The 24,715-nt window shown below is 35.7% G+C and overlaps 1 protein-coding gene across 5 annotated transcripts in view; it reads left to right on the top strand.

Annotated features, from left to right (window-relative positions):
• LOC103696916 (EVI5-like protein) overlaps positions 1 to 17,723 on the top strand; it is a 42,444-nt gene extending 24,721 nt beyond the window's left edge. For all 5 annotated transcript variants that reach the window (XM_039114717.1, XM_039114718.1, XM_039114714.1 and 2 more), the window contains 2 exons: positions 24 to 122; positions 17,391 to 17,723. In XM_039114717.1, coding sequence (XP_038970645.1) covers positions 24 to 122; positions 17,391 to 17,570 — 279 coding nt within the window. In that variant the 3' untranslated portion in view covers positions 17,571 to 17,723. The remainder of the gene's footprint in view (positions 1 to 23; positions 123 to 17,390) is intronic.
• Positions 17,724 to 24,715: the final 6,992 nt, after the last annotated feature.

Raw genomic sequence — 24,715 nt, 5'->3', positions numbered from 1 at the left:
TAAAAATTGATTTAAGCCTTCAGATAAAACTACCTTTCGAGAAACTTATACATGCTTTGCGCAACTTTCCTGAGGATGCAATGAATCCAGATACACTACTGCCACTTGCCTTCTCAGTCAAGGTAATGATTGCAATATGCATCTCTCTTTGATGTTGATTGGTATTTTCGTTTAGTTATTGATTAGTTATGCACTTACCTAAAGGAAGGTAATAAGTTTTATCTCAATGGCTGTTTGTGTTTATCGTTGTCCACATGCTTGCAGCCCTGTATTCATGTTACACTTTGCAGGTGGCTGATTATTATATTTGTTTTCTTGTGTTTCACATTTAGTAATGTAGATAGTCCATATATACGTATATATACCCTCTCCTCTTGAGCAGTATAGTCCATCTCTCTCTCCATGTGTGTGTATATATATGTGTGTGTGTGTGTGTGTATGTATGTATGTGTGCTTATCTTTGTTGAAATTTTTATTTTTTTCTCTTTTGAAATGTGCGGGCTTTTCCTTTTGTTGAGACTAGAAGCAAAGTCAAAAAAAATATGCATGCCAATTCTACTAGGAAAAATGAAATAAAGTTGTCTCTTAGATTTGTATCAACCTACTAATGCAGTGAGAGCGCTCAGCATTTTGCATAATTATGTCTTTTGAGGTATATCAAATGCTAAATAATTCATTTAACCAAATTGGAAAAGATGGAAATATTGTTTGTTTTCATATTTTGGTTTCTTGTACTGATTTCTTGCAAATTTTCTTTTTTATGTTGCTTTTATTCAGCTAATAACATACCTATCATTTTCTTTTAGTTAATTCTACTTGTCTTCAGTTTATTGCATTATTCTACTAATCCATGAGAACCAAATGTCAAAAAACTTAAAGCTTGCTTGATTGACAACCTAAGTGAACGGTTGATTGGCAACCTAAGTGAACGGTTAAATAAAGGTTTGGAAAAGTAGTATCAATAATTGTACCAGTCAGGTATCAGGTTGGTATGGTACTACGATACCGAACTATACAGACACATAGTACACGACATGGTACTGGTCAACTACTAGATTCTCCAATCCCTAGATTTTGAGAGTGGGGAGGGAGGCCAGCCAATCTGGGGTTTGGCCTAGACTTTTTGAGGGAGATGGGAGGGATTAGGGTGGAGTGAGGCCTTTATGGTGGTGGGTGGGGCGACGGAGAAGATGATGGTTGATGAGAAGGCCGGTGTCCTACTAGTGCCCCAGGTAGACAAAGGCAGTGGTCGACTAGAGGAGCTCCAACAGCAAAGGGGAAGGAACCTCTATGGGTGGAGCGGGCAAGCGACCAAGAGAGCGCAAGAGAGGGAGGAATTGAGGGTCTAGGGTTTTATGAAGATTAGCTTGATCCTGAACTGGCAGATGCTAGCTAAAACCAAGCTGAATCGAGCTAAACTGGGTAGTTCCACTCGGTTTGAATTGGTTCGAACGGTTGCCTGACAAGTCCTAAATTGACCCTTCATATTGACTTGGCTCTACGCCGCCTTAGCATTACACCTCGAACTAGACAGTTTAGGTCGGGTTTGAGAATCTTGGATCAAATAGTGAATTTATTGTCTTCTTAATTTTAAAATGAAACATGCTTCTCTTCCTATTATGTTTTTTGGTTTTGTACACATATAATCTTATAAATATCTGAAATTGCATGAAGACCCTCACAAATTTACTATTCGCATGTATACCCTTATTAATTATTTCTTTTGCATGTATACCCTTAAAAATATCTAAAAATACACTTACAAATTTACTACTTGCATATAAACCTTTATAAATTATTTTTTTTAATGAACACCATTATAAATTACTTATTTTTGCATGGACATGCAAAAAAATAATTTATAAGAATATACGCATAACCAGTAACTTTGTGTGGGTATATATGCAAAAAAAATAACTTATAAAGGAAAGGTCCGCCGAACCAGTACTAAGACCCATACCGGTTGGCGGATGGGTCGATACAATACCAGTTTGGTACCGTACCAATAAATGGTACGCATGGGCATGCTGGTAAGCGTATCGGTTTCATACCGGCACATCCATTTTTTGGAGTTTTTTAAGTTGATTAAATTGGTATTCAATCTTTTGAACTTTTTTAATGATTTTAAGTCTAATTTGATTTTTTTGATATTTTTTGTTTTTTTTTGATATTTTTTATGTTTCTATAATTCCGATTTAATCTAAATGATGCATCTTATTGTTTTAAAATAGTACAAAATATAAAATGATTAGTGAGATATTGCATGCTACAAGAAGCAGCATGAAATATCCTCAAGTCAAGTAGTGAGGTGAAAAATATAAAATAATACAATCAATTACATATGTTTAAAATATAAAATACATATCAATATCTAAAATTTCGTCAAGTGGCGATGCCTCTCGTAGATATTCGGATTATTAGCATAGTCAGGAGGCATATCAGCCGACCCCTCTAACCAAGCGGCGTTGTAGTCTTATATGTTCATTCCATAAGGAACGCACTTCGAGTTATAAGCACTCTCGGATTTTCGTCGAAGCTCTGGCTCTGAGAGGTCTCCTCTAGCTGATAAACTGGCTGATAAAATAACTGTAAAGGGGCCCATCTGAATAAGCCGATAGCAAAATCCAACGTATTAGATGCTTTAGGCTGCATAGGGTAGTAGCCACAGAAAGATGCTACAAACGCACCATATCTATATCTGTATCCGTATGGGTCATAGGCTGCTTGTGGCTATAGATAATAATATCCAGTATACGACTCAGAACCTAATATGTCTATAGATTTTATTCCATGTACAAGATCATCTGCAGCTGCATCGTGTCCTCCAGAATGACCTCGAGGAGCCCGTCTTTTATATGCAATTGGATCATCGCGGGCTCCACTAGATCATGTACTGTGATCTCTATTCTGTGTAGCATGCGTAAACTATGATTCATCAGTAAATCGAAGACCACCCTGCGGCTGTCTCATAAACAGTCGTCTTATGTCCTCCACTCCCTCTCTGGCCAGCAGATCCATGACCACCAGAAATGCTGCTCCTAGTCTCTGAATCTGAGTAAACTATCTTCTCCTCGGCACTCTCCATTGGGGCTGCAATGGACCTTCTTATCCTTCGTGTCACTCGTTGCTTGCTTATCCTTCGTGACCCTCTTTATCTGTCTACGTTGAGAGGATCTATGTTGCCTTTCTGATCAAGTCGACTGAGTAGCGTAGTGGCCTTGTCTAGGCATCTCTCAATCATATCTCTAAGAGCTCGGACAAGGAGTCATGTAGTGATTGGCTCCCCTGTGGTTGTGGCTAATCAGCTGGAAGAATGTGGAAAATATTGCTCTCTGCCGATTGTCATGCATCGACCCTAACCTCGCTAGCTACGAAATTGGCTGGTCGTGGAGGCAATCCTCGCTATTCAAGTTTTGGCTCCTACTGCTGGCCCATAAGCTATTCGATCATAGGATCATCCTCATCATCAACAAAAGCACTATGGATTAGATCTATGTACTTTAGCTCTACTTCCTTCTAAATATATTTTAGGCTCAACCTCAAATTGTCGTGAATATATACAAAGTCGTTGAGACGCTTCTGTGTCAAACAGTTTCTCTGCTTGCTGTAGATGAGGACGAATGTGAACCAGTTACGCTCACAACCACTCGGAGAGATCGTCTAGGAGATAATCTAGATAGCTAACCGCTTAAGATTTTTTGCGGACAAACCAAAATGAATCCATTAATCAGCTGCAAAATCATTAAAGTAAATCACATATAAGATAGTATCATATTAGTAACCATCTAACATTAGGTAAATGTCCTCCTGATGTGTAATATACTTGGATCCATATTTTTTTTACATACGACAGCTGTTGAGACTCCAAAATTGTCGGTGCCTTCTTTAAATATTTTGGTCTGTGAAAAAGAGTCGTATTGTAATATGTTAATAATTGAATATACAAGTTAACTTACCTCTTCTAGAGTCGTAACTTCTGGATCAGGCTCCATCTTGTCAATCATATTACGCAGAGCAGCTAGAAGTTTATCATCCATATCAATCCCAACTATAGTATATTGAAACTGAGGGTTCATGTAGTATGCTGTAGATAGAGTCTGTTATTGTCTTAATAAAATTGTACAAGTATACGAGCAATCTAATTTTCAATATTCTTACTTACCTACCAGATGCAAATTCCTACCCATCTGGTAGTCCCAACGTCGCTCAATGATGTCGAGGTACTCCTGGGCATACATCGAATCTGCCTCTATAATTTGAATCTTTGATATAAGAAGTCCATCTCGGGGTACCTCTGTTGCCCAAGGTGACAAGCCAAGAGGGGGGGTGAATTGGTTTCTCTTTATTTTTACTATCTTACTTTAATCAATTGATGAGTGAGTGAAATTAGAACAATGCACAATACAAACACACAAGAAGTATAGTGGTTCGGTGCTCTCCTAAGCACCTACGTCCACTCCCCAAGCGACCCCTTGGGAATTTACTATAATCCCGCGGATTACAGTTGGATTGTTTTCCGGACTCACAATCCAAAAATCTTTACACTTTGGTTTTCCGGGATCACCAAGAACCTATGTTGGTTTTACGGGCTCACCAACGAACCTTCACAATTGGTTTTACGGGTTCACCAATAAACCTACACCGTTGGTTTTGCGGGCTCACCAACAAACCTTTACAAGGTGATTAATAAAAAGAAAGAAGAAAGTTGAAGCTCCTAGATGAGCAAATATAACATATATAAGCTACAAAGAAGAGTTTAGAGAATAGTTATCGCTTGATGAGACTTCTCTCTTCTTTGTCAAGAATGCTTCACTCTTCAAGGGTGGATGGAGCTCTTAATATCTCTTGGAATCTGCTCAACCACTTCCTTTTGACTCTTGAATGAAGCACTTGGATGAAGAAGATTAGGGCACTTGTCTTTCTTGTGTAAGCTTTGATATTTTGCAAAAGGATGTTTCCTCTGATGAATAGTGTCACTTTAAATAGTTTTCTTCATCCATTGGACAAGCCCCAATGGTTAGAATTCAAAAACTAGCCGTTACTCACTGTTGGGAGGTCTGAAAGTACTTCTGCGGAACTAGCCGTTATGCTTCTGCCTGTGCTTGGGTCGACTCAACTTTTACTGGGGTCGACCCAACTTTCACTTGGGTCGACTCAAGCATCATTGGGGTCGACCCTCTCAGAAACCACAGAATCTTGTATTTCAGCCTTCCTTCACTTGGGTCGACTCAACACTTTTTGGGTCGACTCAAGGTTCAGTTGGGTCGACTCAACTTCCACTTGGGTCGACCCTCTCAGGTTTTTCAGAGAACCTATTTTTGAATGTCATTGCCTTTGGGTCGACTCATGTTAACTTGGGGTCGACTCAAGTTTGGGTCGACTCAAGTTTCATTTGGGTCGACCCTCTCAGGGTTTCCAGAGAACTGTTTTCTTGAGGCTTAAGGATTGGGTCGACTCATCCTTTGCTTGGGTCGACCCAAGTACTGTTCATCCGTGTCATTTTTGCAGAAGTGTGCCAGATGGTTTCTTGATGTGCCGGGGTCGACTCAATCAATCATGGGGTCGACTCAATCCGCACTTTGCTGCAACTTAAGGTTAGATTCATCCATGTAATCAATGAAATAAACTTTAAGCAATTTTGAATATATGTCATGGTAGTGCTACATACTCCAAACAATGAAAATTACTATTGTCCACTTAAGAGTATGTCTCACTTGAAGCTTTGCCGAATTAGAATTTTAGAATTCACTATCCCTTTCCTATCGCAAATTTTATCTCATTAATAATCAATGAAATGCATCTTTATCTCATTATACTAATGTATCGAGAGTGACGGACTTATTAATGATGTATCAAATTAACTCGTAACATACTCTTAATCATTATATTAATCATCAAAATACCACTATCATCCTCAATCTCTCTCTTTTTGATGATTACAAAATATTGAGTATGAGCCTATTGATACTTATCTTAAAATTAGTTTTAGAAGGGCTCAAGTTGCTGAATTTCAGCTTTTCAAATTTGAGAGTGAAGTCTCCCCCTATTTCATCCAAATATTTCCAATTTGACCTTTTGAATTACTCCCCCTTTCTTTTATATTTCATTAAAGATTAAACTTCAAAAATTTGAGATAAAGCATGAGTTTCAGATTATGTATCGAGGTGTGAAAGGTATGTGCCAAATTCTGAAATTCTATGTGCCAAATTCTGAAATTCGATTTAAATCTTAGACTTTAACATTTTCATTGTTACAAATTGCTCCCCCTTAAATGTATACCCTTTCCTATTATAATTTTCAACTTGTTTGTCAACTTATTTCTCTTTCCTTGCTTCTCCCCCTTTTTGTTATCATCAAATAGGTGCATGGGAATAGATAAGTAGACACAATAATTAACAAACATTTCAGTTTCATTGATCAAAATGGAACATTGTAGTACAATAATGCCAAAACAAAACAAATACAATGTTCCTCAATCAAAGTACAAAGTACATGATCAACATAAAATACATATGAGAACTAGATACATATCCTAGGCTCTAATCATAATGCTAATATCAGCCTAGGGGGTATCTAATGGCTGTGATCTAGTCCTCATCCTCCTAGCATAAGTGGCGAGGGGAGGTCGAGCCTGATCGGTGAGCTGGATGACTCTGTGCCAAAATCTCTGACTCAGCTGCCTGGGGCACAGATGGTCCATGAACCTCTCTCTCTCCGTAGAGCTCCTATCTGCTCTCTAAGATCGCTAATCTCAGCAGTCATAATATCCAATCTGCTCGTCAGTCCATCAGTGATAGTCCTCGCCTGAGCTGACATAAGCTCAGTCATCCTACTCCAAAACTCATCTGTGTATCCCGCAGGAACAGATGACGAAGGTCCAGCCTCTGAAGGTGCTGTAGGATGATCCGTATGCTCCTCATCCTCAGGGATGGGGTCTCCAATCTTTGGTGCATCATCCTCTGGTGCATCACCCTGAATCCCAGCTCCTGCACGTACCCACTGCCCGTTCACCTTCTCATAACCCATGCGAATAAGGGATCGTGCAGTGTATGCGTCAGTGAATAGTAGATGCCTGGAGATCTCTCCCTCTACTGATATATCATGCTGTCGGAAGATCAGGGTGAGTATCATACCATAAGGCAGGAAGACTCTCGAATTGCATATGACCTTTCTCATCTGCCTGAGTATCATAGCTGGGAGGTTCAGGGGAATGCCCTGAATAATGTGCTCCATGACGACCAGGTCTCGCTCAGAAATGAGATCAAATCTCCCGCTTTTCGGAAACAAAATCTGACCTATGAAGTTGTGCAACAACCTCATTTCAGCTGAAAGAGAGCTTGCTATTACATTTTCTGAATAATCAAAGTCTTCATTCTCAAGAATCAACTGCAAGGCTCTCAACTTATTTTCGGGCTTTTCTGGAGTTGCTCCTTCGCAGGGGAGATGAAGCAACTCACTCAAACTCTCTTCTGAAACCCTAACCCTTACCCCTCGGACTTCAGATATAAGCCCTCCCATTCCAGTTTTCAGGAAGGCATAGAACTCACGAACCAATCCTGGGTAGATCACCACATCTAGGGAGCAAAGATACTCCCATCCTTGCCTTCAGATCCATTCCCCCAAACGGAACCCTTCTTGATCCAAAAACTCAGAGTGGATCCTTCTCCCCGTGGTAACCGGTCTCCCCGCAAATTTCGCAAGTTGGACTGAAGGGGAGGGAGGAGGAGGAGGCTCTACACATGTCTCACCTTGTGGAGGCACTGTAGAAGGCTCTGTAGCAGCTCTATCCGTACGGGTGGTCCGTGAAACCCTTCCGGATCGCTTGGCTACGGCTCTCTTGGGTCCCATTTCTTCAAGATCTTGATCTAATCTACTGTTTGGAGATGATTGGAAGAGATTTGAGAGTAGAGAATAGGGTTTTCGGAAGAGGACAAAGAGAATACAATGCCCTAGATAGCTCACGGGTCCCCCTTTTAACAGTGGGGTCCCGTCGTTGGGTCGACCCTAGATTTTTCTTGGGTCGACTCAACGTTGGGTCGACCCAAGTTCAGAAATTTTTCTTTCTCTTCCTTTTCCCTTTTAAAAATTTTTCTTTCTTCCAATCCTTACAAATTCTTACTGGGACAATGATACATGAGTTAGAAATCTATAGATGACTAGTTTGACTAATGTTTCATGGGTTTTTAGAAATGGGAGGAGAGTATCATGATACAGCTTTCTCCTTTTTATATCTCCTCAATCAAAAGGATCACATATGCCTAATTCCCTCCTTAGCATGCAAAATCTATCTTCACTCAAAGGTTTTGTGAATATGTCAGCTAATTGTTTCTCAGTACATATATGCTCAATACAAATGTTTCCATTTTGCACATGATCTCTAATAAAATGATATCTTATTTCAATGTGTTTGGCTTTAGAGTGCTGAACCGGATTTTTAGTAAGGTTGATGGCACTAGTATTATCACACTTTATAGGAATGTTATCTAGTTTAATTCCATAGTCCTCTAGTTGTTGCTTAAGCCATAATACTTGAGCACAGCAACTGCCGGCGGCTATATATTCGGCTTCAGCCGTTGACAGTGCTACCGAATTCTGCTTTTTGCTAAACCATGATACCAAATTATTTCCTAAAAAATGACATGTTCCACTAATGCTCTTCCTATCTAATTTGCATCCAGCAAAATCTGCATCAGAGTAGGCAAGCAATTCTAGACAGGAGTCTCTTGAGTACCATAATCCTATGTTTGTAGTCCCTCTCAAATATCTAAGGATTCTTTTAACAGCACTTAAATGTAACTCCTTAGGATCTGATTGGTATCTAGCACATATTCCCACACTAAACACTATGTCTGGTCTACTAGCAGTAAGGTAGAGCAAGGATCCAATTAATCCTCTATAAAGCTTCATATCAATACTTTTTCCTTTCTCATTTTTGTCTAGCTTACTAGTGGGATTCATTGGGGTGCCTACTCCCTTGTGATTTTCATTCCCAAACTTCTTTAATATTTCCTTTGTATACTTAGTTTGATGAATGAAGATACCTTCTTTAGTTTGTTTGATTCGTAACCCGAGAAAGAAATTTAGTTCTCCCATTAAACTCATCTCGAATTCTCCTTGCATTAAATTAGCAAACTCTTTGCAAAGATTGTCATCTGTGGCACCAAAAATTATGTCATCTACATATATTTGTACCACTAGCAGATTTTTGTCTTCTCTTTTAAGAAAAAGTGTTTTGTCTACATCTCCTCTACTGAAATCATTATTCAGTAGAAATTTGCTTAGTCGATCATACCAAGCCCTAGGTGCTTGTTTTAGTCCATATAATACCTTATGTAGTCTAAACACATATTTTGGCAATTCATGATTTTCAAAACCAGGAGGTTGCTCTACATATATATCTTCCTTTATAAAACCGTTTAAGAAGGCACTTTTTACATCCATTTGATACAACTTGAAATCCATGAAATATGCAAAAGCTAGAAGTAACCTAATAGCCTCTAATCTAGCCACGGGAGCAAATGTTTCCTCAAAGTCTATCCCTTTTTCTTGATTGTATCCCTTAGCTACAAGTCTAGCTTTATTTCTTATAACTACCCTATTTTCATCTAATTTATTTCTAAAGACCCATTTTGTTCCAATTACAGAGTTATGCTTTGGTCTCTCAGTTAATGTCCATACATTACTTCTTTTGAATTGATTTAATTCTTCTTGCATAGCATTTATCCAATTGGTGTCTTTTTCAGCTTCTTCATAAGTCTTAGGTTCTAACTGTGAAACAAAAGCAAGATAATCATTTAAATTTCTGAGAGAGGATCGAGTTCTTACCCCTTGAGATGGATCACCAATGATTAAGTCTTTAGGATGTCCATATGGATACCTCCATTCCTTTGGCAAGTCTTGAGATTGTGGTGGCACGCGATCATTTTCCTTATCTTGATTTGGCACGTCATCAAGATTCAATTTTTCAAAGTTAATAATTCCTGCATCATCATCAAGGATATTTTCTTTCCTAGCAGACTCACTATCAGACTCATCAAATATGATATTAACTGACTCTTCGACTACAAGAGTTCTTTTATTAAACACTCTGTATGCCCTGCTAGATGTGGAGTATCCTAAGAAGATACCTTCATCTGACTTGGCATTAAATTTACTTAGATCCTCCTTGCCATTGTTTAAAATGAAATATCTACATCCAAATACTCTAAGATATTTAGCGGTTGGTTTCTTATTCTTCCAAAGTTCATAAGGAGTTTTCTTGGTTATAGGTCATATTAAAACCCGATTTAGAATATGGCAAGCAGTGCTTATAGCTTCAGCCCAAAAGTACTTTGGAAGATTTGACTCGCACAACATCATGCGTGCCATTTCTGCCAAGGTCCTATTTTTCCTTTCAACAACCCCATTTTGTTGAGGCGTTCTAGGTGCTGAAAATTGATGTGAGATACCATTTTCATTACAAAATTCTTCAAAGTGTTGATTTTCAAATTCAGTTCCATGATCACTTCGAATTGCTATTAAAGTGAGCTTCTTTTCATTTATGATATTATTATAATATTTCAAGAATGCTGAAAATGCTTCATTCTTATGTGCCAAAAATGAAACCCATGTATATCTTGAAAAATCATCTACTATAACTAGTCCATACTTCTTCCCTCCTAGACTCGCAGTTCTAGTGGGTCCAAATAGATCCATATGTATGAGTTCAAAAGGCCTAGTTGTTGATACTATATTCTTTGATTTGAAGGATGATTTTGTTTGTTTTCCTAATGAGCATGGTCCACAAATTTTATCCTTTTCAAAGATCAATTTTGGCACATCTTTTATTAATTCCTTCTTGACTAGTTTTGATATTAAATCCATACTAGCATGTCCTAGTCTACGATGCCAAAGCCAACTTGTTTCATTTTTCTTTTATTCATTAGTAATTAAACATAATCCATTTTTCTTGTCTAATTCATGAAGATCTACCATGTAAATATTTCTTTGCCTTTGTCCTATAAGTACAATGCTATTATCTTTAGGATTTGTGATTATGCATACTGATGCTTCAAATGTGACTTTAAACCCTTTATCATAAAATTGACTTATGCTAAGTAGGTTATGTTTCAAATCATTAACTAATAAGACATTTTCTATGAAGGTAGATGGAGTAATGAAAATTTTACCCTTTCCAATGATATACCCTTTTCCATTGTCTCCATAGGTTACTACTCCACCCTTCTTAGACTCCAAGGTGACAAATTGGTCTACGTCACCGGTCATGTGTCTTGAACAGCCGCATCTAGATACCATCGTTTATCCACCTTATTAGCTGCAAGACACCCATGCAATCAAGATCAAGAATGAGCTTTAGGTACCCAAACTATGTTGGGTCCTTTAGGGTTAGTACTTGATGTTCCTTTTGGAACCCAAACTTTCTTGGATTTAAGCTTATAATTGTTACTCAATTTGTTGTAGCTAGACTTTCTATAGTTACATTCATATGCTTTATGTCCTAATTTATTGCAACAATGGCAAGTTATATTTTCATTTTTAGCTTTTACAAATATGTTCTTTAAGTATTTTTGTTTCCTATTTATTTTATATCCTAATCCAGCTTTATCATATACAGCTTTTTGACTATCAAGAATCATATTTAATTTGGTTGAGCTAAGTGTAAACTTGTCTGCTAAGGATTTATATTTTTCAGCATCTTCTTTTAACTTGACATTTTCAGCAATTAGATTCTTGGTTTCATTTGTGAGTCTCCTACTTAATGTTTCATAGTTATTAAATAGTTTCAGCTTATCTTTGATAAGAGATTGATTTTCTTCTTTTAGAACTTTATTTTTATTGATCAGTTCTTTGTGTTCTTCCATGAGTTCTAAAAATGCATCATGTAATTCATCAACAGTAAAATCACATTCAAGTTCAGAATCTACCTCATCGTCATTGGCCATATGGCAGATTTGGGCCGTCTCTTGATGATCTTCCTCTTCCGAACTTGACTCCTCACTTTCACTCCATTCAGCCATGAAGTTCTTCTTCTTAAGTTTTCTTGCCATCCACTTTAATTCCGGGCAATCTATCTTAAAATGCCCGGGCTTGTTACACTCATAACAAATTGGTGTTTCCTTTTCTTTCTCTTTGTCCTTACTCTTTTCTTTGCTTGAGCTACCTTTGAAGAAGGGTTTCTTTTTATGAAATCTCTTCTTACCTCTCATAAATTTTCTGAATTTTCTTCCAAGCATAGCCATTCCTTCTTCATCAAGTTCATCATTATCATCAGATTCTTCCGATTCAGTTTCTTGTTTTGGAGTGGTAGACTTTAGGGTAATGGTCTTTCTTCTCTTGACCTCATCTTCTGAATTTTGCCTCATGGTCAACTCATGGGTCATGAGTGATCCTAGAAGTTCCTCCAATTGCAGTGTATTGAGGTCCTTTGCTTCCTGAATTGCGGTTACCTTGGCCTCCCAAACTCTTGGTAGAGACCTGAGAATTTTTCGCACCAATTCAGAGTTAGTATAAAACTTTCCTAGGCTCTTTAGCCCATTTATGATTTCCGTGAAACGAGTAAACATTTCAGTTATGGACTCAGTGGATTCCATTTTAAACAACTCATACTTATGTACTAATATGTTTATCTTTGACTCCTTAACTTGATTAGTTCCTTCATGTGTGACCTCAAGTTTATCCCAAATTTCTTTTGCGGAGATGCATGTAGATATTCTATTGAATTCACTTACATCTAGTGAGCAGTAAAGTACATTTATTGCTTTAGCATTTAATTGTGCTAGTCTTCTATCATTCTCATTCCAATCCATTTCTGGTTTGGGAATGATAGTGCCCTCTATACTAATTGTGGGTGTGTGAGGTCCTCTAATTATAATATACCACAATTCATAGTCTAGAGCTTGAATGAATATCCTCATCCTAGCTTTCCAGTATGTGTAATTAGTGCCATTAAATAGAGGAGGTCTATTTGTGGATTGCCCCTCACTCATAGAACATCCCACTTGGGTTATCATGATCTTTGTCTCTTGATTGTGAGATCAACAAATACTATATGAGCACCTTGCTCTGATACCACTTGTTGCCCAAGGTGACAAGCCAAGAGGGGGGTAAATTGGTTTCTCTTTATTTTTACTATCTTACTTTAATCAATTGATGAGTGAGTAAAATTAGAACAATGCACAATACAAACACACAAGAAGTATAGTGGTTCGGTGCTCTCTTAAACACCTACGTCCACTCCTCAAGCGACCCCTTGGGAATTCACTATAATCCCGCGGATTACAGTTAGATTGTTTTCCGGGCTCACAATCCAAAAACCTTTATACTTTGGTTTTCCGGGATCACCAAGAACCTATGTTGGTTTTACGGGCTCACCAACGAACCTTCACAATTGGTTTTACGGGTTCACCAATAAACCTACACCGTTGGTTTTGCGGGCTCACCAACAAACCTTTACAAGGTGATTAATAAAAAGAAAGAAGAAAGTTGAAGCTCCTAGATGAGCAAATATAACATATATAAGCTACAAAGAAGAGTTTAGAGAATAGTTATCGCTTGATGAGACTTCTCTCTTCTTTGTCAAGAATGCTTCACTCTTCAAGGGTGGATGGAGCTCTTAATATCTCTTGGAATCTGCTCAACCACTTCCTTTTGACTCTTGAATGAAGCACTTGGATGAAGAAGATTAGGGCACTTGTCTTTCTTGTGTAAGCTTTGATATTTTGCAAAAGGATGTTTCCTCTGATGAATAGTGTCACTTTAAATAGTTTCCTTCATCCATTGGACAAGCTCCAATGGTTAGAATTCAAAAACTAGCTGTTACTCACTGTTGGGAGGTCTGAAAGTACTTCTGCAGAACTAGCCGTTATGCTTCTGCCCGTGCTTGGGTCGACTCAACTTTTACTGGGGTCGACCCAACTTTCACTTGGGTCGACTCAAGCATCATTGGGGTCGACCCTCTCAGAAACTACAGAACCTTGTATTTCAGCCTTCCTTCACTTGGGTCGACTCAACACTTTTTGGGTCGACTCAAGGTTCAGTTGGGTCGACTCAACTTCCACTTGGGTCGACCCTCTCAGGTTTTCCAGAGAACCTATTTTTGAATGTCATTGCCTTTGGGTCGACTCATGTTAACTTGGGGTCGACTCAAGTTTGGGTCGACTCAAGTTTCATTTGGGTCGACCCTCTCAGGGTTTCCAGAGAATTGTTTTCTTGAGGCTTGAGGATTGGGTCGACTCATCATTTGCTTGGGTCGACCCAAGTACTGTTCATCCGTGTCATTTTTGCAGAAGTGTGCCAGATGGTTTCTTGATGTGCCGGGGTCGACTCAATCAATCATGGGGTCGACTCAATCCACACTTTGCTGCAACTTAAGGTTAGATTCATCCATATAATCAATGAAATAAACTTTAAGCAATTTTGAATATATGTCATGGTAGTGCTACATACTCCAAACAATGAAAATTACTATTGTCCACTTAAGAGTATGTCTCACTTGAAGCTTTGCCGAATTAGAATTTTAGAATTCACTATCCCTTTCCTATCGCAAATTTTATCTCATTAATAATCAATGAAATACATCTTTATCTCATTATACTAATGTATCGAGAGTGACGGACTTATTAATGATGTATCAAATTAACTCGTAACATACTCTTAATCATTGTATTAATCATCAAAATACCACTATCATCCTCAACCTCTCACTGTCCACGACCTAAAGCACTTCATACATTAGTCTGATAGCCTTCACTATCGTAGTGACCCGCTGTGAGAATGTCTGTCTTATCATCAAGTCCTCGACAATGCTCTCTTCAATGTTGGCCCTCGCATATCTACTTTTTTGCCATTTGGGACTGACAAACATATGACGTAGGGTTGTTTTCTTCTCAAGAAGGCTATCAAGTGCAACGTAGTTGGTAACAAACCGTATGACTCCTAGTCTCAAGATCTCTTCCCCTGCATACCGTATGACAAACATTATGTCAACCCGCAGCTACTGAATTTTTGCTGGGAAAGGCACATGAATCTAAATCATGGATTGCTGCTCCTAGTGGAATCTCTCTGAATGACTTTTTTTGGTTACCAAAAGCCTCCAGCATAGATGCAATATAGCCACCACCTCTGCTAACGGCCTTCCTGACTGAGGAGGTCCTCCTGAACTTTGGATCTACCCTGCTACCTGCAAAACTAGAGCCTGACTTGTAGTATAAGGGCCCAAATTGAGCCTTATGTCTGGCCACCTCATCCTGCTGTCACTGATCATTCAGGCTCACATACATAGCAGCTTGGATCTATGCCTCTTCGTCATCTGGAGCGGACGCCTCCTCTGACTCCCTAGAGTGATAAGAAGGTGGCTCTTCCGCTTGGCGGTCCACCTCCTTCTTCTTGTTAACTCTCTCCTTCGCTGCTATGAAATCAGCAAATTGCCCCTTCATCGGCTGTTGAACCTTCTGTGGGCATTTTTGGCATATAGATACGTCGAAATAACCACCAGCTAAGTGCTACTTCAATCTACTTACCTTTTTTTTTAACTTTATATTGGACTGGTTACGCTTCCAATGATGCCGATCTGAGAGCATTTGTCTATTATCCTAACCAATGTCACGTTCTGGCTCCTTTTTTCTTGATGGCTCTACTCCTCTAGGTTTATCAAGTATGTCAGCTTATCAATTATTTAAAAATAGCAAAATTTCATTACGATAAAAATATTTTTTTTACGTTAGAAAATACATCTGATTTATCTAATACAAAATACAATTTATTTTATTTTATTTTATTTTATTTATTTATATATTTAATAATTTTTAAATTTAAAAATATATTTTAATATCACAAATTCAGAAAAATATATTTTATACTTCAAAAAATACTTCTGAATTATGTGATATGTAGTACTAATTTTTCATAATTTTTGGTATTATTTATATATTTTTAATTTTTTTAAAATTTAACAATAATTTTTAAATATGAATATTTTAAAAATTAATTTTAGCTCAGGCACATGTAGAACCCAATAATGGGTACTACATATATTTTTCTAGGCCCTTGGGCATGCGTCAAAGACTACTTATTTCTCAATTTTTTTTCACATTTAGGCTTATACCATTGTACGTATAATCGTATCAAAACTCGAATAAATAGACATCAAATTTTACTGGAGAGTAGCTTGCATGCTCCTAAATACGCTTCTGATTTTACATTTTTTTAAATTTTATTTTTTTAAATTTTTTTATTTTTAATCTAAAAATATATTTTTTTAATTTTTAAAAATTAAATATAATCCAAAAATTAAAAAAAATTATGTCATTGTGTAGATCATCCATAGATCTATAACATATAATAAAATCAAGCCCAAATCGAAAATTTTGGCATGATCTCTCTTTATTTTGCAAATTTCGAACTATTTTTTTAAGCCCAAAAAAAGAGAGAGAATGAGATGGAAGAGAGGAAGCACACTTTATTTAGACTTGGATCTTCTTTCAATCATGCTGAATCATTGTGATTTTCATCATGAGGGGAAGGGGAAAAGCCAGAGAGGTTTAGAAACAAAATGAGGATGTTGGGGGCCTTTCCAACATCCTTTTGTCACAAACAAAGAAGGGGCAGGGGGCCGATTCCGAAACAGGTCGACTCAGTGGGAATCGGACAGTTCACACCAAGTTCGAATGGAACAGGCTGATTCGAAATGGTTCCGGATGGTTCTAGGATGGTTTGGTCCAGTTCGGGCCTTTTCCAGTCGGTTCGGAACCGGTTCCTGCCGATTTGGGACCATAATCGAATCTAATAGGCGAACCGACCCGATTTTTCATCAGATCAGTTCGGTACTGGCCGAACCAGGCGGTTCGGTCCAGTTCAACCCATCTTGTATAGAGGTATACATATAAATAATAAATTTGCAAAGGTATACATGCAATTTCATATATTTAATGGTATACGTGTAGAAAGAATAATTTATAAGAGTATATATGAAAACAGTAAATTTACAAGCTTTACATGCAATTTCAAAAGTTTATAAGGGTGTATACGCAAAAAATCCTATGCTTTTGGTTTCTTGCATGCGGTTTTGTTGTTCTCTACATCTCCGTCTGCCAATTTGACTCTTTTGAACTTATTCTACTTCCCTTCATTTTTGTCCTTTCATTTTTCACTCTTTTTTTTTTCTCAATTCAGAAACAATTGCGCCTTTCTTGAGGTGGCATTGTAGATTGAAAAATATTATGAAATATATATGTGTCCTATTGTGGGATGCTTAAATGCATCTGGAGGGAATACATTTAGTTAGCTATGGTGGCAGCAGATTTTTCCCTTTATGCAATTGTTTTTTTTTTCTTTCTATCCTAATCTTACTAAACTGGTACTTTTTCACATATGGTTGGTTTGCATCTTTATAGGTGTCAAAACGCCTGGAGGAGCTTCAGCAAGAATATGAGAAGAGAAATGGGGGAACGTTACCCAAAGCAGGGTCTACCAATAGGCTGCTGCAGGCCATCAAGCATAAAGAGCTCTCCATCAAGCCTGAAAGGAGCAATTGCGTACAGAAGGATGATCCCTCGCCTCGCATCCTGCACTGAAATGGAACGTATAACATGAAAATAACAATGCAATACGCATGGTATGGTGGAGGCCATTTCTTTTTTTCATTCTTTTGTTGCACCCCCTTCCAATGTACGTCTCTGGCATTCTTTTAAAAAAAAAAAAAAAAATCAAAACTCTAAGTTCCATGAGTCTATCTTGTCCTTTTTTTTGTCGTTCAATTGCATTATTTTGAGAATGAGGATAGGTTGGACAAAGAAAAATAGGTTGGTTATCAGATCATCACGTAGGGTAAAACTAGTAAAAGGGCAGCGCGTTCTCCATTCTCTCCAATGGAAAAGCCACTCCAAGGCTCCACTGTGGCTTCATTTAGAGGCAAGACAGAGAGGATGATGACAAAGGCTTGGTTCCAAGATCATACTTGGATTTTTTATCCGCTTTGGATTTAAATATCACAGGTTCCTCAAACAAATTCGTATACACTGGGCGCTCTCAATACTCATGGGTCTCCATCTGAACATAAATCAAAACTCACCATAATAAATAAATGATAAAGCTTTTTTTGGCATATGTACCGAATATTTTGCCGAAATTACATATCAAATATTTCCTTATTTTTATTTGTAAATTGATTCAGATAATATTGTGCTTATTTGCAAAACGGTTCTGGGTTAGCTCAACTGTATTGGATGAGCGGATACTTGTTTTCATCATAATTTGTTGTCCGAACTACTCCTTACCACCTTAAAAGGTGATTTTCCTATATCTCATGGCAAAGATGACGCTGTGTGCATTCACTTCTCATGGAGGTGGTGTGGGCAAGGGATGATAGCCTAGGTAGCATGGGCAAGGTCAAGGGCTCGACCCATGCCGTCGACTGGTAGGAGGCGTTGTCGATGTTGTATCCAACTAGTAAGGGTGCCTTTGGTGGAAAACTTCTTGGTGGCGAATATGTGGGACTAAAGAGATGCCTCTTGTTTGATTAGAGTTTTCATAGGAGAGAGACGAAAAAGTTGTATTCTCGTGGAAATATGATTCTCACGTTTTATGAAAAAGTCTTTTCCATGAGAAACATGGGAAAGTTACTTTCCTGTGAATCGGAAATCGAAACATTTTTATTTTTTCCCAAAAAGGTCCTTCAGCTATCTTTATTTGATCCAAAGTATTAAAGACTTAATTTTTATTAAGAGTATAATAGGAATTACACATAACTTTCCTAGGAAAGTGGATGGTCAATCAAGCATAAGCACTCTGAAAATTTGTCACTTTTCCATAGTCAACTAAATATTCCAAAAGTATTTTTTTAGGCATCCTCTTCCTAAAAATTTGCTTTTCAGGAATCATATTTGTATGAGAAAACATGCTTTTCGCGAACCAAACGAGCTCTAAGAGACAACACGCAAAGGCAGGCATCGAAGAACTAAATGGTGGTGGAGGGGATGCTGTGGAGGGAGCCACTAAGGATGGAGGGCGACACTAAGGACAACGTAGCCGAAGTGTTCGGGAGAGATGGAGCAGGTAGGGATCTAGCTAAGGTCAAGACCTAAGATGAACTAATGAGATTGGTTAGTGGGGATGTGTATATTAACGCCAAGGAATGGCTGGGCAAAGCGAAGGTGGTAAGGAAGAGCAGATGGTGGAGGGAGCACCAAGATACACAAGGGCCAGGGTAGGATTGGAGAATCTAAGACCCTAGTTTAGAGTACCCAAGGATATAATAGTCATTTCATATGCCAATTTAACTTAACTAGGGACCATGGTTAGCATGGGAGATGAGAGCCTGGCAAAAGAGTTGGCTTGCAAATAAATATAACATTATCTGGGATGAGTTGCTAATAATAATAATGAGAGATTTAATATATAATATTGGAAAAATGTTGGATGTAATATGCAAAAATAGTTAAAGCAATAATCTATATAGAAAAATATTTCTAGTAGAACTAGGACTTGCAACGATTCTTAGTAGCTCTAACCTGATGTGGTTAGAGAAATTGTAATTGTAAAGGGTTTCATTTGCATCGGGCCACCCACCTTTCTGGTTGACATATCTCATAGTTAATTTTATTCTCATGAGCATGATACGGATAATTACCATGGATTATATTTAGCATCATACGTTTCTATTTGAAAATGTTTGTTTAGTTGCAGATACATGTCACTATTCTATTTTCAGCATGCGGAAGCTATCTACCTTGTATTCATTGGGGGTATGGACATGGGCTATATTTCCTTCACCACCAAATTAAAAATTAGAAGCAAGAATTGGTATCTTAGTATCCCTTAATTTACGAAGCAAACCAAGGTTAGGCACTGTATTTGGATGGATAGTTGTGAACTTTCATAAGTGGGGAGCAAATGATTTTATTATCAAAATGAGTTGTTGGAAGAGGTGAATGTCGATGGGATGAACTTGTCTTAGAGGTGATTCGGGGTTTAGGTGGATGTCACTCTTTACTAATCGCAAAGCCTGGATTTTTATTAGGAGTGGAAAGAAAGGATGATAATAAAGCTAAAAATGGATTGGACATAGATCAAGTACTAGTATATATCCATATTATGTCTATATCTTTTTCAGAGAATACGAATAGAGACACAGATATTAAATGAATATCAAAATTAGATCTTACAAGCCTAGCTATTCTTTTGCTATATCAAAATTATGTCTATATCTTTTTAAGAGACTTGGTATTATCTTAACCCTTGTTCAATTTAAAGGATCTTTTCATAGATAAAGGAAGGATAGATCAGTTGTTGAATATATTTTTTTTCATAAATTGAACAAGGGTTAAGATAATACCAAGTAGCATCTATTCAATGGCCTAAGGAGAACATCATGGATTAAGGGTTTAGCTTAAGAGCAATTGGATGCTCTATCCTAGATCTAAGCTTCTTTTTTTTATCTTTAGAAAGGAAAGCTAGTTAGAGCTCAAAAATATAAGATCTATTTGGTATTCTCACAATTTTTTTCTATTTTCTGGTGATTTTCTTGTAGATTTTTAGGTACTTTGAGAATGATTTTAATTGATATAGATAGATATCTAAAAATTATGAAATTTTAACTAGGGCACCAAAGTAATGAGAGGAGGACAAGTTCGGATTTGACCTCAATTTGAACTTATGTTATTTGGATTCAAAATTCATCAAACTTGGGCTGAAAATTGTACCTGGTCAATTCTAATTGATTTACGTGCGTAGGGAACTAACCAATTTGAGTATGAAAATGACTAATTGGGCGTATAAATCGCTAATTGGGGTAGACAGAACTTAGAATTGGGAATTGGATTAGTTGGTGGACTAGGCTTGTTAGTTCAAGTTAATTTAGCAAAAATAGTAACAATTTTGCTCACTTGAGCTCTCAAATGGTCAACTTGAGGTGGATTGAGAGTAAGTAAATTAAGTTTGAAATGAAGTAGGAAGGGAAAATTTGGATCGGAATGGAAGAGTGAGGGTTTGCAATTTGAGCAAATGGGTCAAATGATGCAATTGCATGCAATTGGATTCAGTTGAATGTGCAATTGATTAATCGAATCTAGGATGAATTAGATATTGATCAATTTAGAGCTAAGTTAATCAAGAAAAGTAGATTAGTGAGATGAAGATCTACCAAAACCAAGGAGCGTGAACACTTATTATTTTTAGGCCTAAAACTTGGAAGGGAATGTCTAGGGTGTCTACGGTTATAATACTAGAGACCATATACACGTACGGCATATTTGACGGAAGAGATAAGAATAAGCAACTGGTAGAATCCAATCTATTTAGGAGGTAGAATTAAAGAATGCAATCAATTTTGAAGTTTAAGTTAAATCAAAGAAATAGATAATGTACAATTCTTTGTAGAGTTTTACAAAAAAAGTTAGATTTGACTAGAAAAGGAGAAAAGAGCGCAGGTAAAAAAGTGGGAGTTCTTGCAATAAAAGTTGATTGATGGAATTAAGAGAGAATATTCCCTTCATTTTAGAACTGTTATTTTCATATAACAATTTTGATAAGATAGATAAATATTAATGAATTTTCTAATACAATTATTACACTTCAAGCCACATGGTTCTAAATTTTAAAGTAGTCTTTAAGGTAGGATAAATAGACAATATTATGAAAAATTGATTTTAGAAAAATCTATACTTTGAATGGAAATATATACTTTTCCGGGTGCATTCACAAAAAATGCCCAATTTGTAAAGTTATTCTTTTACATTGTTGGAAAACCCAACTTCGTTATGTTATATTATAGGTAGGCTAACATTAAAATACAATATTTTCGTATGTTTGTCACTTTAGTACAAGATTATGGTGATGAACTAGAAAATGTGATTTCTAAATTAGCCTTCGTTAAAAATCAAAACTCTAGTTTTGGAACTTCGACTTTGTGGCAATGGCGGAAAATTTAATTGCCATAGGCTAGAATTGCCGAACATACTTTTTCATATGACCAACCTACATGACACTTACATGGTAGGAAACTCATCTATTCTATTAAATATTATTTAGTAATATTTTTATTAATTAATTTTTTTTAATTTGCTATATTGAGATAAAGTCATATCTTTGAGATATCTTTGAGATGGGTCCATGAAAAAAGTGAAAAGAACTGTGGGCTCTCGAGATTTTTTTTTATATAAAAAAATTCTTAAATCTAGGTGGGGCTAATCCCAACCTATTATCCGATACCAACCCGGCCTTATCTAAGCTTTTGCCTAGGCCTCCAGGTAGGTCAAGCCACCATCCATGGAACCAAGCTTTGCTACTAAGGATTGAAGTAATGGCGGACAATAAATCTAGCCTTTTGCTCAAGTGGTAAGAGTGGGTACTATTCGAACTAAAAAGAAGTTTTTAGATTTCAAAATAGAATGGGTCTCTAAAGGAGCTACTTTGAAATACGCACGGGAGAGTGGAGGAGATGTAGGAGAAAACTTCTCTATCCATACCATCTCTTTGTATTAAATGACATTTTAGTTGATACAATCTAATAATTAATCACAACCATGTATCTCTTATAGATCAATCACAAAACAATCATAAGCTTGTGATCTATGAACTCCAAAACTAAAATATGACATGGCATAATTGTCAAACTTTTATGATCTCATATAAATTTTGAAATTTTATGATAATCTAGTTATAATATATATAATAGATATTTAGAAATTTTTAAATTTTCTTGTTAGTAAAAGCAAATATTTGCATAACCATCTTGGATGTCAGGTAGGTTGCCAAACTCTAAGCTTTACAGCAGCTTAGGCCCCGTTTGGAGAGTTTTTGGAGAGCCAAAGAGTATTTTCTAGCCCTCAAAAAATACTTTTAGATATAGAGGTGTTCAGTAAAATTTTCGAAAAGCTGTTTTAATTTTTCTAGAAAGCTAAATATAATATTATTTTTCAAAATGGAGCTTCTCCAAAAAAAAACATTTTTGGGAATTGTCGGAAAACTATTTTGAGTTAATATCCTTTTTGGACCAAAATACTCATAGTAAAATATAATAATTTCACAAAATATTCCTTTATAATAATATTTTATACTTTTATTATTGTATTATACTATAAATATTATATTACATTATATTATATCACAATACATTAATATGTTATGTTAAATAATTTAATATTATGTTATATTATGCCATAGTTATCGAGAGGATGCAAAATTAATTTATGCTAATAATTACAGTATTTTATACATTTATTATTGTATTATAGTATAAATATAATATTATATTACATTTTATCATAATACATTGATATGTTATGTTAAATAATTTAACATTATATTAAATTATTATGTTATAGTATACAATATAATATTGCTATATTATAATACTATTATATTACATTACATTAATATTATACTATATTATATATTTATGTATTAATACATATTATATTTTATTATGCTCTGTTGTATAATACTATGTAATATCCTTTATGGTCATTTTATCATACCAAAAGTACTTTCTTAGTTTGTTTACCAAATATATGTTAAAGTTCTACAACACTTTAGAAAGATAGTTAACAAACAACAAACAGCTTTTTATAAAACCTCTATTTTCAAAAGCTTTACTTTCAAAAGCTCTACTTACAAAAATTCTATTACGCTCTTCCAAACAGGACCTCTTTTGGAGAGTCAAAAAGCACTTTCTGACCATCCAAAAGCATTTTTAGATAAAATAACAGTGTTTGGTAAAAATTTCAGAGAGCTATTGTAGCTTTGCCAGAAAAGCTAAAAGCAGCTTTTTGGGATAAGCTCCATTTTAGAACTTTTCTCGAAAAACATTTTTAGGCCTCATCGGAAAGTTGTTTCGAGTTATAATATTTTTTTCTTTTTGGACCAAAATACATGTAATAAAATATAACAATTACATAAAATGCCCTTTTATTATCATAAAAATCTGCAGGAGTCCCAACAAAAAATATAATATTATATTATATTATAATCATAAAATATTTTACATCTTTATTATTGTATTATACTATAAATATAATATTATATTACATTATATCATAATACATTAATATATTATGTTAAATAATTTAATATTATGTTATATTATGAAAAATTAATTTATGCTAATAATATAATATTTTATACCTTTATTATTGTATTATACTATAAATATAATATAATATTATATTTTTATTATAATACATTAATATTTTATGTTAAATAATTTAATATTATGTTATATTATGAAAAATTAATTTATGCTAATAATTATAATATTTTATACGTTTATCATTGTATTATACTATAAATATAATATTATATTACATTATATCATAATATATTGATATGTCATGTTAAATAATTTAATATTATATTAAATTATTATGCTATAGTATATAATATTATATTATATTATATCATATATTTATATATTAATACATATTATATTTTATTATGTTCTATTATATAATATTATGCAATGTCCTTTATGGCCATTTTGTCATACCAAAAGTATTTTCTTAAGTTGTTTATAAATGCATGTTAAAGTTTCACAGCACTTTAAAAATATAGTTACTAAATAGTAAATATTTTTTTATAAAAGTTTTACTTATAAAAATAAAAATAAAAATAAAAATAATAATAATAATAATAAAACATACTTTCAAAAATTGGCAGCGCCACAGTATTAGCGCAAGCGCTGGGCCCAAGCCGCCTTTTTCCGGTTGCACTCTTCTGCCCTAAA

Source organism: Phoenix dactylifera, chromosome 17, assembly GCF_009389715.1.
Source record: "Phoenix dactylifera cultivar Barhee BC4 chromosome 17, palm_55x_up_171113_PBpolish2nd_filt_p, whole genome shotgun sequence".
In the NCBI taxonomy this organism is placed as follows: Eukaryota; Viridiplantae; Streptophyta; class Magnoliopsida; order Arecales; family Arecaceae; genus Phoenix; species Phoenix dactylifera.
This window is presented reverse-complemented; position numbering and strand designations above follow the sequence as displayed.